Consider the following 17,705-nt stretch of genomic DNA (forward strand, 5'->3'; position numbering starts at 1 on the left):
GGCAGAAACCAAGCGGCAACCTCCCGCTCTCTCTATTGAAACCAACACGGAAGTGACTTAAACTGCAATTCATCGACTGGCCGCTAGAGACTGGCTGCAAAAGGGAGTCAGTCCCATTGACTTCCCATGTTAAAATGCCCAACTTTACAGCAGAAAAAAAGTATGTTTACAGCCTAGCACAAAAAATGGTTTTGTACTATATAGCTAGTTTTGCCCTTCATGTCAACTGTGAGGGGGTGAATTGTTTTAGAACTCATCCGTTTAAGTTATATTAAGCCTTAAGGTTCTGCATAATTAAGGGCGTGGTCACTTGAGTGACAGAGGGATTGCCGCTGCTGTCACCACATTCCCACTAGGCTCCACCCACATCCCGCCTTTTTGCCCATTTTCAATTATCCGGGAGTGACGAGAGGTGACGCATTTCCAAGATGGCGACGGCCGACTCCCGCCCACTATCGCTCGTCACAAACCTACGGGTGACGTCACGGACACTATGTCCATATGGCAGAAACCGAAAGGAAGAGGTTCTTCTCACCCGTTTTAGATTGGGACATAACGGACTGAATCCGACTCTGCACATAGCATCCAATAGGTTTATGTGAAAACTGTAAAGAAATCAGCCTAACACATGTATTTTTGGAATGTAGGAAAGATGAGGAAGAAAGAAGAGAAATGTTTCAAATGCTAGAGAATGACAGTGCAAATATGAAGATTCAGAAGGAAGTACCCAGAGTGTTGTTAAACATCTCATGAATTATCTCAAAAACACAGGTTTGATGAATAGATTATAATTTTATTTTTATTTTAGTTTTTGGTATTGTTCCACACTCCAGTCTGGTAGGTGGCGGTAATACACCTTTAAAGCTGGTTGTCAACCGCCAATAAAATCAAAAGAAGAACATCGCACTTCTGCACAGTTGTTGTTGATTTGACTTCAAATGGCGTTTTGAAGTATCTTTCTTAGCAAAACTGGTAAATTTACTTTCTGAGCAACACAACCTGTAAAAGCTGCACAGTAACAGTGCAAATCGATCAGTTTATGCCCTGTAAGGTGAAAACAGAGTATAAGATATATAGCCCATCATAATTTTGGGATGAACTCTTTTGACTAGTAAACAGCCACCTGACATAGTAACAACATAGCAAATCTCAGAAAAAAAACTTAACAGAGTTTGACAGCATCAGGATCCTTCAAGGTAAGATTTTCCCTGGGGTTTGTTATTTTTTTAAAAGCTTTTGAATTTGATTTGATGATTTAACTGCATTTGAATAAGATTAATTGTGTTTAATTGCAGAATGTTTTTGGTAAATCATTTGTAACGGTTCTTGCGTAAAAAAAATAACGTTAGACGGCAGTTATAATTGATTTATGGACCTTTAGGCCACTTATATTAAGAGGTTATATTACTTACTTTTTTTGTATAAATATTTTATTTGCGACCAATCAGCGTCGTTAAATAGCGAAAACTTTAGCTACATTTCAGTGGTAGCGTCGCTATGTTTTAAGTTCCGTTTCTTTTCATTCGTTAAAGCGATTTTGTTGAATTATAGTTTAGGATTCCCCGACATTTCTGCGATCACATCATGTGCCCGATTGCCTACTTTCTGTCGGCTGTTTACAATCAGATCCAGCGATTATTGAATAAATCACTTTTTTAATGGCCAAACAGATTAAAAGAGCAGTCTGGAATGAATCGCGATTCATTTTGAATGAATCATTCAGCCTTGGCGCACTGAATCGTTTAGAGCAGTTCGTGACGAAGTGAATTGTTACCTACAGTCATTTAAAATCAAACTACAAATTTATCTTCGATTATTAAAATTATTTTTATCAAGTTAACTTTATTTTATTTATGTGTGCAAACTATTTTTAGACCTCAAAACACTAACAGAACATGATGACAGGCTATTTAACGTTTCTGTGGATGATCAGCTTTTTTAAAGCTTTCAATTATTTATAAAGACATGTTTACAGCGCCCAATCTGTTAAAACTAGTGTTATTCTTGTGGAGGAAAAATCTAGTTGTGAACACTAGAGAGCGCTAGCCTAACAGTTTAAACATGTTTTTATTTAAGTGATCAACAGGGAAATGCAGCTTTATGATTATTCTCTATTAAGATCAATAAATCATAAAATATTTATTATGATCTAGAAATCAGTGAAAAACATCAAGTCTATCATTTGGTACAGTGGACATGTATTTTGCTTTGTTTAACCAATCAAATAAGAATTTAGATTATCTATCTCCAATAAACCAGTATCACATTTTATTCACAACAAACTGTAAAATGATACGAGTCCAAAGTAATTTGGTGAAATTACAACTGTAAAATAAGTGTAAGATGGTCTCTGACTCTTTAGAAAAACACACAATGGCGAATAACCTTACAAAATGTACCAATAAAGTCATAACAGATAATATCAATGAATTATTTAAAAAAAAAATGAAAAATGGATAAACAAAATGATCATTCTCATCATTTTTATTTCACAGTAATCATCACTTCTGCACAATTTCCAGTAAACTATTATTGCATAAATGCCACAACAAGTTTTAAATATTTTTCTTTTTTAGTGCAATGCATTTATTTTTTTTAATGATTTCCCTTGTTTGTTCTCGAAGTTGACAGACGAACATGACATGCGCTTCACAAAACAGATATGTGTGCTAGCAAGAATAGTGGAAACTTTTCAGAAACGACTTCTAAGTGTTGCTAGAGCTGGAAGTAACTTCTGTTAAAACTAACACTTCTTATCTACAGGATCACTGCATTAGTATGCAAATCAACATTGATAGAAATCAACGATAGACTGAACACCAATCTTTGTTGTCAGACATATAGGTTATTAAAAGGTTCACACCTCAAGACATGCACACACAAAAGTACATCAACCACAGACGTCTAGTATAGACATATTTTAATGCACATGCTGTCTACCAAAACAAATAAAACCACATTATTTTCCAAATATTAAATTAGGCCTTTCTGTGGAATGGTTTTGTACACAATACTGTAAAAAGACACTAATGTCACCTGTTTTCTGCTTGTATGAAAATTAAACGGCTGCTATCAAAATGGTCATTAGCTTTTTTAACAATGACTTTTGATCTTAATGCCTTGATAGAATAAGCTGCTGGACCAAATGAAGTGGCTGTTTAAAGTCAGCTGTTATTTTCTGTACAGTTAATGCACAATAAATGTCTTATACGTGTAGAAGAGTTTATTTATTTATTTCTAGTGCTTTCTATGTGATTATGTTTGACCCTTTGACCTCTATTAAAACTGAAACACACATTAAAGGAGAACAAGAACAAAAATGGACAGATAATTTACTCACCCCCTTGTCTTTCTTTCTTCAGTCGATAAGAAATTACGTTTCTTGAGAAAAACATATCAGGAGTTATCTCCAAGTACTCTATTTCAATGGTGCCCCCAAGTTTGAACTTCCAAAATGCAGTTTAAATGCAGCTTCAAATGGCTCTAAATAATCCCAGCCAATGAAGAAGAGTCTTATCTTGCAAAATGATCTGTCATTTTCTAAACAAATTTACACTTTAAATACTTTTTTACCTCAAGCGCTCGTCTTGACTAAGTCTACGTGAACTCAGTTTTTCCTGGTTCAATAAGTTTAAAACAGTTAGGGTATGTTTACCTCTTCAACGTTAAAATTGTCCTACATAGCTGTTTTACCTTTTTCTTGTAAAGGGTGTTTGAGCACTTTGCACATTCACATTGTAAACACTGGATTGTACTTCTAGAGCAATTTAGGACGATTTTGAAGTTAGTCCAAAACAGTTTGAGAACTATGCACCTACAATAACCCAAGGGAGCTTTTTTTAAATCATTTTAGAAACACTTGATTAATGTTGATTAATAGTAGCCCACGTGCATTTGAAAAAAAGGGGTTTTGCAGAAAGCACTTCTCTGAAATATGTAAACACATGGTTAACAGCATTTTTGTTGTCTTTCTAGCATGCATTTAAACTGAATGTAATCACAACATCATTGACGAGGAGTTTGATCAGCGTTTCGTACCACATGTGCGTATACCGCCTCATCCTCCTGTTTGACTTCCTGAAAGAAAGCACAAAGACAAAAGATATAGAGTTTAAAATGGTTAATACTTATGATTCAGTTTGAGATATCTGATAGCACGTCTTAACATTTCAAATGGTAATCTTTAGCACCTATGTTCAGAAACAGTCTTGTTTAATGAAATTATTATGATTGCTTGTACATGAGGGGTCCTTCATGTCAGTGTTACACATGGGGTGTTTAACTCAGATTATTCAGATTGTTTTAGTAATGCTGTCTTGCCAAAAAAATCACATTTTAGTCTTTGTGTCCTTATTCAAGAGAGCAGCGAGCTGTCTGTTAGGTCCGTTAGACAGAAGCATGTTTTATTTCACTTCTGTTTTTTATGTCTTGCAAGAGGTATAAAGGAGATTTTCTTTCTTTCTCAAACTCATGCTTGCTAAAATCAGCAGACAAATTTCCATCTTTTTTTCTTTGAAGTCTTATCCTTTTAGACGGTTCGACAATGTTAACTGTTATTAGTGTTTTCACAATTTTTAGAATTCGTGCATGCTCAGTTTTTTTCTGGTTTGTGATAAATGTAATCTTAATTTACTTTTAACGAAGGAAAGGCCCATTCTAACTCAGAATTAAAAAAAAAAAAAAAACATTTGTGATTTCAGTTTTTTTACCATTGTAATATCTTGCATTTTCAATGTAATTTATGACTTTTCTCACAATATTTATATATTTACATAAATAGTCTTCAATGCTTAATTCTTTTTTTTTTTCGCTTGTGAAATATAAATCTATGTTAAATGCAGTTATGTGCATGCATTTTTCATGTGTAGAAAGTAGTTGTGCTGCAGGGTCTTTTTTAAGAATTAGCTTTATTTATTCAATTTATTGTTTTTATTTTTTGCTCATTCGCCTTTATACTAAAACTTTGCAAAGAACTAGCTTTATTTATTTTATTGGCCTTTATGCTAATGTACTTTGCAAAGGATTTATACTGTATGCATGAAGTTTGTTCTTAAGTTCTTAAGTTCCCCAGAATCACACAATGTTTCTTGTCAGGAAATATATCTGGTATCTGAGTATTATAGTACGAAAAGGCGGGCATTTATGGGGCAAATACATCTAATTTTGTAGTGCTTTTATAAATGTAAAACAACAGGACAAAAATGAGAGTTATAAATGATCTTACCACTTTCTGTGTGTTTCTTTTGTAGAACTTTGGAGCAGTGTAAGTGATCTCTTCTGTACAAGTCTGAACTGTTTGAACTATAATAATAATAGAGTCATTAAAACAAAATGTCTTTTTTTTTTCCATAATGGTTTATCAATTCCACTTGCCTGCTTGATCAGTTTTCCTGTATTTCTTGTAGATGCAGAAGATTCCGACTGCAGCTACAACCAACAGACATCCAACAGCAGCAACAGAAGTCAGCACTATCAGAGATGCCGAGGCTGGAGGATGAGAAGGAGAGTATGAGTCTGTTGGTGGAATGAAAGAGCGACATCAATGTGAGTAAATGAGACTGAACTGTAGCAACCACTATAAAAATGATCAGCACTGCTTATAGGCCATTCTCTACCTGCTTCTGGTTCTGTGTGAAGATGCAATGGCAATAAAACCAGAACTAAAGATATGCCTTTTCAGCCATTAGGCGGTTCTGATGCTGCTTTTTGCTCAAGCAGCCTTAAAGGGGCCTTATGACTCTGAAAATACTATAAAAACATCAACATGATCGCAAAAAGTTTGGTGTAGAATAAAGTTTAGAGGTCTGTAAATTAAAGTATGTTTTTTTTTTTTTTTTGTACAGAGACGTCTTATTTGTCAATCAATCAAGATCAATTTGATCACATCAAGACTTCTTCCAGCAGCCATTCGGTTTAGAGTGAGCAGAAGCTGTTCTGTTTAAATGCAAGTCAATGGAGAACACGGATCATTTATATACAGTGCTGCTTGAAAGTTTGTGAATTTTTAGAATTTAGAATTTAGAATTTTCTATATTTCTGCATAAATATGACCAAAACGTTCATCGAAGTTCTGAAAATTCTGAAAAGAGAACCCACTTAAACAAATGAGATGAAAATATATACTTCGTAATTAATTTATTATGAAAAATTCTCCAGCGTTAAATATTTGTGAGTTGCAAAAGTATGCAAATCTCTAGGATTAGCAGTTGCTTTGAAGGTAAAATTAGAGCCTAATCTGTTCAGAAGTGATTGCAGTCAATAGGATGACAAATAGGTGTCAGTTTATGCCCTGATTTCTTTTAAGAAACAGGGATCTATCAAAGTCTGCTCGTGTTTTTGAAAGTGAATCACAAACAAAGAAGATCTCTGAGGACCTCAGAAAAAGAGTTGTTGTGGCTCATCAAGCTGGAAAAGATTATAAAACCATCTCTAAAGTGTTTGGACTTCACAAATCCACACTCAGGTAGTTTGTGTACAAAAGGAAATTCAAGACCACAGTTACCCTCCCCAGAAGTGGTCAACCAACAAAAAGCACTCCAAAGCTTGATGCATAATAGTTCCCAATGTTGCAAAGAACTCCAGGATAACTTCTAAGCAACTAAAGGCCTTTCTCACATTGGTTTATGTTGACGTTCATGAGTCCATCACCAGGAGAACAATGAACAACAGCAGGGTTGCAATGAGAAAGCTACAACTCTACAAAAACCACTGCTCATTTGGACAAGTCAGAAGTCTAAAGGAAAAAAAATTCTGGACCAAAATATAATTTTGGGTTTAAATGAGAAGTGTTATGTTTGGAGCATTCCAGCATAAGAACTTTATTCTATCTTTGAAACATGGTGGTGTTAGTATCATAATTTGAGTCTGTTTTGCTGCATCTGGGCCAGGACGATTTGCCTTAAGTGATGGATCCATTAATTCTGAATCATACCAGCAAATTCTAAAGGAAAATGTAAGGGCATCTCTCAATTAACTAAAATCTAAAAAAAGAAGTGGGTTATGCAGCAAGACAACGACCCCAAGTGCACAAGTCATTCTACCAAAACAAAATGTTTGAAAAACAAAAGTAATGTTATGGAATGGCTGAGTCACAGTTCGGACCTTACTCTCATTAAAATGTTGTGGAAGGACCCGAAGCAAGCAGTTCTTAGGAGGAAACCCACCAATATCAGAGAGTTCAAGTGTTTCTGTACTAAAGAATGGGCTAAAATTCCTACAAGCCGTTGTGCAGAACTGATCAGCAGTAACAAAAAAAAATACCTGCAGTTATTGCTTCAAAAAGGGGTCAAATCAGATACTGAAAGCACATATTTTGCACCTTGCAAATATTGAACACTATCATTTTCCTCAATAACTAAAAGACAAAGTATATATATTTTGTCTTGTTTGCTTGATTGGATTCTCTTTGCCAACCTTAAGAACTTGAGTGAAAATCCGATGATGTTTTGCGTTATATTTATGCAGAAATATAGACTATTCTAAAGGGTTCAAGTAGTACTGTATATATCCGACTGTGTTTGCATGTTGTATTATTTGTAAATCATAACAGTATGACAGGTGTGACAGGGATAAATTATTTATGACATGTGATCAGAAAACACACAAGTTATTTTTTCAGTGTTTTTAGGCTTTAGTTATATGGATTCATATTTAAAATGAACCATGGAGAAATGTCAAAGATGCTGAAATTTTTTTCTTTTTTTGTACGTTTGTAGCACATGATAGAGTAAGAGTAATGATCTACTCACCATAGACCGTAACATGAAATCTGTGCTTAGCCTCTGAGCTGGCGTTTTTGATGGACACTTCGTAAAGTCCAGAGTCTGTGGTTCTGAAGTTTGTGATTGTCAGAGATCCAGTCTGATTGTCCAGCTTCAGTCTGTTTCTGAATCTTCCATCAGATGTGTATGAGTTCCCCGTCTCTTGATTGATTTTAGCTATGAGTGACTTGTTGGTTCCAAAGGTCCACAGTATCTGATCAGCCTTCTGTATTTCAGTGAGACTAATGTTTAGAGTGACAGAATCTCCTTCAGTCACTGACACTGTCTTCACGGCATCTGTATCACCAAACACACCTGCAGAACAAACAGAAACAGCTCTCAGTCAAGTATATAATTTGAATTAAACATTTAATTCAAACTAAATATAGAATCAGCAGCATGGCAAATACATGGCCATGTGTGAAACATAAATTCACTCATCTTTATATATTGTACATGTGCAGAGTTACAAAATTAAACAGAACTGCATGGAAAAAAAAAACTGATCTGTACTAATGTCTACCATAACCCTAAAATAAAATAAAAAAATGTTTGTAACTTACCAGCTGGATGGCAAAAGCACAGCCATGAAAAAACAAATGCTTTTGCTTGAAGCATCTTGTAACATCTCTGGGGTTCGAAATGCTATCACTCAGGATGCGTAAAAAGATGATGTGAGAGTGTCGTGGACTGAAGTCAAGTCAGGAAGCAAAAAAAAATCTACTTCTGTCTTTGTGTCTCATGTAATGTGTTGAACTGTTTCACAACAGAGCTTTTTCCTCTCTGTTTCAGTATATAGCCGATATTATCATAAGTGACCATGGACCATTAAACCAGTCATAAGGGTCAATTTTTTTAAATCGAGATATCTAAACAAATAAGCTTTCCATTGATGTCTGGTTTGTTAGGATAGTGCAACATTGACTGAGATACAACTATTTGAAAATCTGAGGGTGAAAATCATCTTTAAGTTGTCCAAAAGAAGTTCTTAGCAATGCATACTAATCAAAAAATAACATGGTGGAAAAAACCTTTGTTGGCAATCACAGAGGTCCGATGTTTCTTGTAGTTAGCCACCCGGTTTGCACACATCTCAGGAGGGATTTTGTCCCACTCGTCTTTTCAGATCCTCTCCAAGTCATTAAGGTTTCAAGGCTGATGTTTGGCCACTCAAACCTTCAGTTCTTTCCACAGATTTTCTATGGGATTGAGGTCTGCAGACTGGCTAGGCCTCTCCAGGACCTTAATGTGCTTCTTCTTGAGCCACCCCTTTGTTGCCTTGGCCATGTGTTTTTGGTCATTGTCATGCTGGAATACCCATCCATGACACATTTTCAATGCCCTGGCTGAGGGAAGTAGGTTCTCACCTGAGTTTTGACCGTATGTCCATCGTCCCTTTGATGGGATGCAGTTGTCATGTCCCCTTAGCAGAAAAACACCTCCAAAGCATGTTTCCACGTCCATGTTTGACGATGGGGATGGTGTTCTTGGGGTCATAGACAACATTTATCCTCCTCCAAACACAGCAAGTTGAGTTGATGCCAAAGGCATAATGTCATCAAATTTGATGTGGTCAATAAAAACAGTTTTAATTAATTCAAATGTATTTATTTTGCTAGCATGGTCTGATGATGATCTGACCTAAATTTGGTAAAAATCAGATCAACGGTCTAGGAAGAGCTTAAATAAGTATGATTTCAACATAAATCAAAATGGTGGACTGGCAGTTTGGCCAATTATGGTGTGATTGATATTAGCATAATGTCATTGTAATCTTTACGATGCTGTAAGAAAAAGTGATGAGGATGTTGAAGATCTTGATGAAGATGTTTATCGCAGCATAGCAGTGACAAAGTACATGTAGTACCTTGGGTTCAACGGAGTGGGAATGAACCCCGAGCACCCTAAGCTCAAACATTTTATACTGTATTATGCTATAAATGAACTTTCGTCTTAAATTGAAATTGTGGATAACAATGAAAGTGATAGCCTTCTGTACCCACAACTTTTGTAGTCTTTAAGGTAGGAACAACCAAACATTGAGGTGATAAGATTATCTAGAATCCTTAGCAATTCTATTCATGTACCCTTTTGGTCAGCAGATGGTTCTTGACGCTATAAGTGACAAAGCGACATTCCGTAAATAATATTTACATATTTTTTGAGATCAGGAAGAATTATCTTTATGATAATTAAGAGAAAGGAGAATAGTCTACTTTGAGTGGAAGTTTGGTCAAGACAGACTATAATTCTTAAAATAAGTTAAAATGGCATAGTACTTGGTGGCAAAACCCTTGTTGGCAACCACAGAGGTCAGACGTTTCTTGTAGTTGGCCACCCGGTTTGCACACATCTCAGGAGGGATTTTGTCCCACTCCTCTTTGCAGATCCTCTCCAAGTCATTAAGGTTTCGAGGCTGATGTTTGGCAACTCGAACCTTCAGCTCCTTCCACAGATTTTCTGTGGAGACTGGCTAGGCCACTCTAGGACCTTAATGGGCTTCTTCTTGAACCACTCCTTTGTTGCTTTGGCCGTGTGTTTTGGGTCATTGTCATGCTGGAATACCCATTTTCAATGCCCTGGCTGAGGGAAGTAGGTTCTCACCTGAGATTTGACCATATATGGCCCTGTCAATCGTCCCTTTGATGCGGTGCAGTTGTCATGTCCCCTTAGCAGAAAAACGCCCCCAAAACATAACATTTCCACCTCCGTGTTTGACGGTGGGGATGGTGTTCTTGGGGTCATAGGTAGCATTCCTCCTCCTCCAAACACGCCGAGTTGAGTTGATGCCAAAGAGCTTGATTTTGCTCTCATCTGACCACAACACTTTCACCCAGTTCTCCTCTGAATCATTCAGATGTTCATTGCCAAACTTCAGACAGGCATGTACATGTGCTTTCTTGAGCAGGGGGACCTTGCGGGACCTGCAGGATTTCAGTCCTTCACAGCATAGTGTGTTACCAATTGTTTTCTTGGTGACTATGGTCCAATGCCTTGAGATCATTAACAAGATCCCTCCCTTGTACTTCTGGGCTGATTCCTTACCATTCTCATGATCATTGAAACTTTGAATCTTCAAACTTTCCATTTGTGAAAAAAATTGCACGAACTGTTGTCACCTTTTCACCAAGCTTGTAGCCAATTTCAGCCTTGTGTAGGTCTACAATCTTGTCCCTGACATCCTCAGACAGGTCCACGGTGGAGAGTTTGGAATCTGAGCGATCAATTGCTTTTGCGGATAGGTGTCTTTTATACACTTCCTTCAATATAGTGCTACTAATCTCAGCTCTGTATAAAAGACACCTGGGAGCCAAAAATCTTGCTTATCGATAGGGGATCAAATACTTATTTCACTCATGAAAATGCAAATCAATTTATAACTTTTTTGAAATGTGTTTTTCTCGTTTTTTATATCAATTATAACTGATCATTTCTTTGTCATATGTAAACGTACAAAATCAGCAGGGGATCAAATCATTTTTTTTCCCTTACTGTATATATGTAACAACTAAACATGTAAACATTTGTTTACGCACTTACTTCAGCAGAATCTCTTGCATAGTCTGCATGTTTTTAACGGAACCTCTTAGCGTTTGGCTGTTTTTCGCTTGACATTTGCATAAAGTTAAGCATTTCTGAAATTTTCAATGCTCTCAGACACTAGGCTCATTTGAGATGAGGAAAATCTGTGCATAAGTGGTCACTGGAGATCCCTACAAAATGCATGGAAGAAATGTTATGTTGAAGTATGCCAAAAAACTTTTGCAATTGCGAGGCCGCCCTTCCAGGGGAGATGTCACGTTAGGCCCCCCTTACTCGTTGAGCCCTTGCAATCATCCTAACCTTCCTACCTCAAAACTGTTTGATTATTTATTTTTAATTTTCTCTTTAATCTACTGATTTAAGTTTCTTAGGGCTCGCCACCGCTACAGTTTTTTTTAATGCTTGGTGCACACTGTAAGTGCATATTTGAAGGCATGAGGTGTGGTCTAATTCAGTCTGGCGGAAGTTACTGAATAGTTAACATTTGTCACCAGCTTTTTCTCTACACCATATAACTGCAGGTGCTCACAGTTTTTCAGACTTCAGTGAAACTAGGGCCACTGAACTGCTGAAGAAAATGTTTAAAACGTTTGGTTTGTGCTGTTTGTGCTATTGCTGTCTGGTGGGTGAGTTAGACAAGTTTTATCATTTATATTTGCATGTTATTTTTGTTTGGATCTCTAATGAGCTTAAGTTTCAGCATCAATAAATAAATTTTAAAAATATTTTTTCCCACACTTTTATTTTTTTATTATTTTTTTGTAACTCTTCTTAACACTAAACCAAAACTTAAAATGTTTAATATATAAAGGTATGTGAATACAGACTATATCTGTGTTTTCCAAATGGCCATTTATTTGCGTTGATTTTCCGCAGCTGAGAGCTGTTTCTGTTTGTTCTGCAGGTGTGTTTGGTGATACAGATGCAGTGAAGTCAGTGTCAGTGACTGAAGGAGATTCTATCACTCTAAACATTAGTCTCACAGAAATACAGAAGGCTGATCAGATACTGTGGTACTTTGGAACCAACAAGTCACTCATAGCTAAAATCAATCAAGAGACGGGGAACTCATACACATCTGATGGAAGATTCACAAACAGACTGAAGCTGGACAATCAGACTGGATCTCTGACAATCACAAACTTCAGAACCACAGACTCCGGACTTTATGAAGTGTCCATCAAAAACAGCAGTTCAGAGGCGAAATTCAGATTCACTGTTACTGTCTATGGTAAGTAGTGAGTTACAGCTTTTATACTTTTTTGGTTTCCCCAGGAAATAAAAATCCTTTAAAAATAAAAAAATCTATGTGATAGTAGTAATTTTCAATACTATTAGGGTAGATAGGGTGAATAGTATGCACACTGGGACGCAGGGAGCGACACACAAAGTCACTCGGCAGGGCAGCCGTGGCCCAATGGTTAGAGAGTCAGACTTGTAACCCAAAGTTTTGGATTGTAGGTGAGGGGAGTACAAATACACTTCACAAATACATTTCACCTTCTTTCCTTTACTTAATACTGTATGTTAAAGAGATAAGTTTCAAATGCAGTTTGGCATCATGCCATCAGATACGGTTTCACCTATACTGACATAAAATCCATAACTTTTTGCTGGCATGGTCTAAAGATGATCTGAGCTGAAATAATGAAAATTAGATCAAGGGTCTAGAAGGAGTTTGAAAAAGTAGGTTTTCAACAAAAATCAAAATAAAGGACAAGAATTTCAGAAATGTGGAGATAAGCCTCAGATGCAGTTTGGGATCATGGCATCAAATTTGATGCGGTAAATGAAAACTGCTTTAACTATCAAATTTATTTATTTCGCCGACATGATCTGAGGAGAATCTGAGCTAAATGTGATTAAAAATTAGACCGATGGTCTAGGAAGAGCAAAAAAAAAGTACGCTTTCAACATAAATCAAAACGGTGGACAGGCAGTTCGGCCGATTATGGCGTAATTGATATTAGCAAGATTAAATGTCATTGTAATCTTTACCATGCTGTAAGAAAAAGTGATGTCGAAGATCTTGATGAAGATGTTTATTGCAGCATAGCAGTGACAAAGTACATGTAGTACCTTGGTTTCAGCAGAGTTGGAAATAACCCCGAGCACCCTAAGCTCAAACATTTTATACTGTATTACGTTCATCTTCCCGCTAGACATGTAAATGAAGTTTCGTCTTAAATGTAAATTGTGGATGAAAATGAAAGTGATAGCCTTAAATTCCAATGTCTTTGGTAGTCTTTCAACCAAACGTTGAGGTGATAAGATTATCTTATAACACTCCCATGTTATAAGTGACGAAGTAAGACTCCAAAAATAACATTTGCATAGATCGGGAAGAATTCTCTCTATGATAATTAAGCTCTTTGTAGAGAAAGGAGAATAGACTACTTGGAGTGGAAGTTTGGTCGAGGCAGACTATAATTCTTACAATGCGTTGGTGAATCATTACAAAACTTGGTATGTGGTGTGACGCTGCCACAAAACTCACAGCACACAAGAAGTTTAGTCTGAATACACTGAAGTGGATTGTGGAGATATAGCCTCATATTCACTTTGGCAAGCTCTTTGAGAAATTAGTTTGCACGTTATTCGGAAACTGTTTGACAGGTCAACTTGACTGTTTTTTTGCGTTGACATGGTCTGAAGATGATATGGTTTGAATCCCACATGCTGTTAAAGTCTTCTTCTGTATTCACTTGATTCTTTGCATTGTAATTTGTGTAATATAGATTGCGTGTGGCCTCTTATTTAATTTAATTCATGCATGTTTTCCAGCTCCTCTGCCTGTTCCTGTCATCAGCAGTAACTCCACACAAAACTCATCATCAGGATCATCATCATGTTCATTGTTGTGTTCAGTGGTGAATGTGAGTCATGTGACTCTCTCCTGGTTCAAAGGAAACCGTTTAGTGTCCAGCATCAATGTGTCTGATCTCAGCATCAGTCTCTCTCTACCTCTGGATATTGAGTGTCTGGATGATTCCTACAGCTGCGTTGTGGCTTATTCATTCACCAACCAGACCACACATCTCAACAACACTCAACTCTGTCAACCATGTCCAGGTACATGTGATAGTCTTTCTACATTTTCACTCATTGCTTCTTCATGAGAAATTTAACTCCAAGTATTAATTTTAAGCAACTTTAACATCACTTTACTGACATCTTATCTTCACTTTTCTATCTCCTGTGATGCTTTCATTAAAAAAAAAAAAGGTGAAACTTATTTGTAAAGATGAATTAATTTGTAATTTTCCTTGTGTGCCACTAATGGCCATCAATTACACACTTCACCTTCTATAATAAATGTTCTTCTCTGGTAAAACATTCATTGTGTAGAAATGTACCGTTCTGCTTCAGTCTGTTCTTTTATTCCCTTAGATTGCACATTGTGTTGTCATATTGCTGAAGCTGTAACTCGATTGGTCATCTCTGCTGTGGTGGGCGTGGCTACTGTTTTTATCATGGTGTATGAGATCACATCCAGAAAAGGGGAAAAGAAGTGATGACAGGACAGACATCATCATCAGATCCTCACATATAAATCATATATTATTATTATTACATTGTTAATGTGTCCAGCCTTTGCTGGAATATATTTTTTTTACATTTAAACAACTAACTGGCTAATTAGTTGATATTGAATGACCTTACAGATAATAGTTAAATTCTTTTATTTCTTTTGGCTAAAACCATAACATAAGATTAACAGAGATTTCTCTCACCACTAGGTGTTTTTTTATTTTTTACTGATTTCTCATATCAATAGCGCCACCTACTGGATAAGTATTTTATTATTATTATTTACATATTTCTTAAAAGAGTAATTCACTTCCAGAACAAAACATTACAGATAATGTACTCGTGCTTTTGTCTTCCAAGATGCCAATGTCATTCTTTCTTTAGTCATAAAGAAAACATTTTAGGATTTCTTTCCATATAATTGCTATAAGAGCCCTCTTCCTCGGCTTTGATTGTTTAGAGTCCTTCGAAGCTGCATTTAAAATGCACTTTGAAAGTTCAAACTCCGGGGGAATCATAGAAATCATTATATACAGTAGGAAGAAATCCTGAAATGTTGACTGAAGAAAGAAAGCCGCAAACTTATTGGACGACAAGGGGGTGAGTACATTACCTGTAATTTTTTTGTTCTTGAAGTGAACAAAATAACAAAGCTGTTTGATTACATTTGGTAGTGGGGTGGTAGCTTTGTTGTTTTGAATAATGTAGCTTTTCAGTATGCACTGTTTTAAGTAGTGTGGTATTGTAAGTTTTCTTTCTCTGTGCTACATGTATTGACGACGGGCCGTTGAATTCTTAGAAAATAATGCACTTTGCGCCGTGGCCTCGGGTGTGCATTGTTTTCGTAGAATTCAACGGACCGAAGTCAATTATTCCGCTTATACTACAGTTACCACACCACAAGACATCGATCAGATAATATATAAATGTCATGTGGTTTTTAAGTTGTTATCATCAGAGCAGCGCTAACAACATTAACACTCTGCTAATGTGTCCAACTGTAGCCTATGTGTGTGCATCTGTAAGGGAGTGACCCTGCTGAAAAAAAACAGCTAAAACCAGCCTAGTTTTAGCTGGTCATAGCTGGTCAGCAGGCTGGTTTTAGAGGGGTTTTGGCCACTTTAGGCTGGTCTTAGTTGGCCAGGCTGGGAAACCACCAGCTAAAACCATCCTGACCAGCTTGGCCAGGCTGGGAGACCAGCTAAAACCAGCTACTTCCAGCTTAAACCAGCTAAGACCAGCCAACCAGCCTAGACTGGTATTAGCTGGTTCTTTCAGCAGGGGTGGGAGAAATGGAGTGTGTGCTTTCTGTACATAATAAAATGTATTATTGTGGCAAAAACATGGAAATAATCTGTCGTTTTTATCCTATTGTTTACTGTTTTTATTTGTTTTGCCAGTGTCGTTGTGAGTTTTGGCTATTTTGGTGTTTTGGGCTGTAGGACCCTACATAACTGAAATCGTGTGGCGAAGTGATACAGACATGTGCTGTGGTCAAAAGCTGCCTGGAACTACTTTCACCATGCAATTTCTCTGAAAATAATGCACACCATGCGAATGTTGATCAGTTAATCAGATGTATGCATTCAGCGGCCCTTAGCATAATGCACAAAGTAAAATAAATTTTAAAATGTTTGACCAGTGTTTTTTTGTGTATGTAAGAGCAAAATGGCCACTGATAGAACTACCTACTTATGCTGCGTTCACGCCATATCGTAATTACATATTTCGAGACGACAACACCACTAGACGTTCTACTTGGGGCTGTTCGTGTCCTCGGACTTTGAATTATTAGGCGGCTGCATACTGTATATGAAAAAAAAAAAACACCTAACCCTAAAAAAATTCTAACAAAAGGTTTCTCAGCTGTTTTTTGTAGTACTAGGTGTCCTTAATAACATACTAAAATTTTACCAAAGTGTGACCACTAGAAACGTGTCATTTTCAAGATGGCGTCCAAGATGGGCAGAAAACAATTAAAATATCCTAATTCCTTCATTATTTTGACCTAGCCAAGTAATCTTGGTGTCCAACCCCATGTTTTCTGGGTTTATAAATCCATTGGACTTGTCCAAAATGCACTACATACTTATGGAATACATGTATTTGTAACATACTTGGATACAGCATCCAGAATCCAGCTTCTTTGGCAATGAATGTTTGTTGCTTACCCTCCTTGTGAAGGGTGTTGTCTTCTGGACAACTTTCAGATCAGCCAGATCAGTCTTCCCCATGATTGTGTAGCCTAGTGAACCAAACTGAGAGACTCTTTTGAAGACTCAGGAAACCTTTGCATGTTTTTTGAGTTGATTAGCTCTTTGGCATGTCACCATATTCTAATTTGTTGAGATAGTGAATTGGTGGGTTTTTGTTAAATGTGAGCCAAATCATCACAATTAAAAGGACCAAAGACTTAAACTACTTCAGTCTGTGTGCACTGAATTTGTTTAATACACGAGTTTCACAATTTGAGTTAAATTACTGAAATAAATTAACTTTTCCTATTATGCAAATATGCAAATTAAAATATTACATGGCCAAAACATGTATCAGGCACCAGTATTCCTGGTCTGGGAGGAATACAAAGGAATAATGGTCGTTTTAAGGACCTGACGGCCGCCATTTTGAAAATGGGGCCTTTCTTGCAGTCAAACTTTGGTAAACTTTTAGTATGTTTTTAAGTACATCTGATACTACTGTAAACCACTAAGAAACCTTTTGTTAGAATTTTTTGGGGGTCAACCCATATTTGCAACTGACTGTATGCTTTTTCTATGGCAACACTATCAATGCCTAAACAGAGCCTACGTTGGTCATGTGGTAAAAGTAGTAGCTTTCATAAGACTCCCAGTTTACAAGTTGTAATTACAA

At 36.7% G+C, this 17,705-nt stretch overlaps 1 protein-coding gene across 2 annotated transcripts; it reads left to right on the plus strand.

Moving 5' to 3' along the window:
• The first annotated feature begins 901 nt into the window (after positions 1-901).
• On the plus strand, positions 902-16,422 carry LOC141339038 (uncharacterized). Of its 2 annotated transcripts, XM_073844659.1 has the most exons (5): positions 902-1,196; positions 5,406-5,544; positions 12,208-12,534; positions 14,088-14,375; positions 14,694-16,422. In XM_073844659.1, exons 2-5 carry the CDS (start codon positions 5,526-5,528, stop codon positions 14,816-14,818), a joined length of 759 nt encoding a protein of 252 aa, XP_073700760.1. In that variant the 5' UTR covers positions 902-1,196; positions 5,406-5,525; the 3' UTR covers positions 14,819-16,422. The 2 variants fall into 2 exon arrangements, with proteins under 2 accessions (XP_073700760.1, XP_073700761.1); XM_073844660.1 differs by lacking the exon at positions 902-1,196 and having other exon boundaries at positions 5,031-5,544.
• The last annotated feature ends 1,283 nt before the right edge of the window (positions 16,423-17,705 follow it).

The sequence above is a fragment of the Garra rufa genome, chromosome 7 (assembly GCF_049309525.1).
Source record: "Garra rufa chromosome 7, GarRuf1.0, whole genome shotgun sequence".
Classification (NCBI taxonomy): Eukaryota; Metazoa; Chordata; class Actinopteri; order Cypriniformes; family Cyprinidae; genus Garra; species Garra rufa.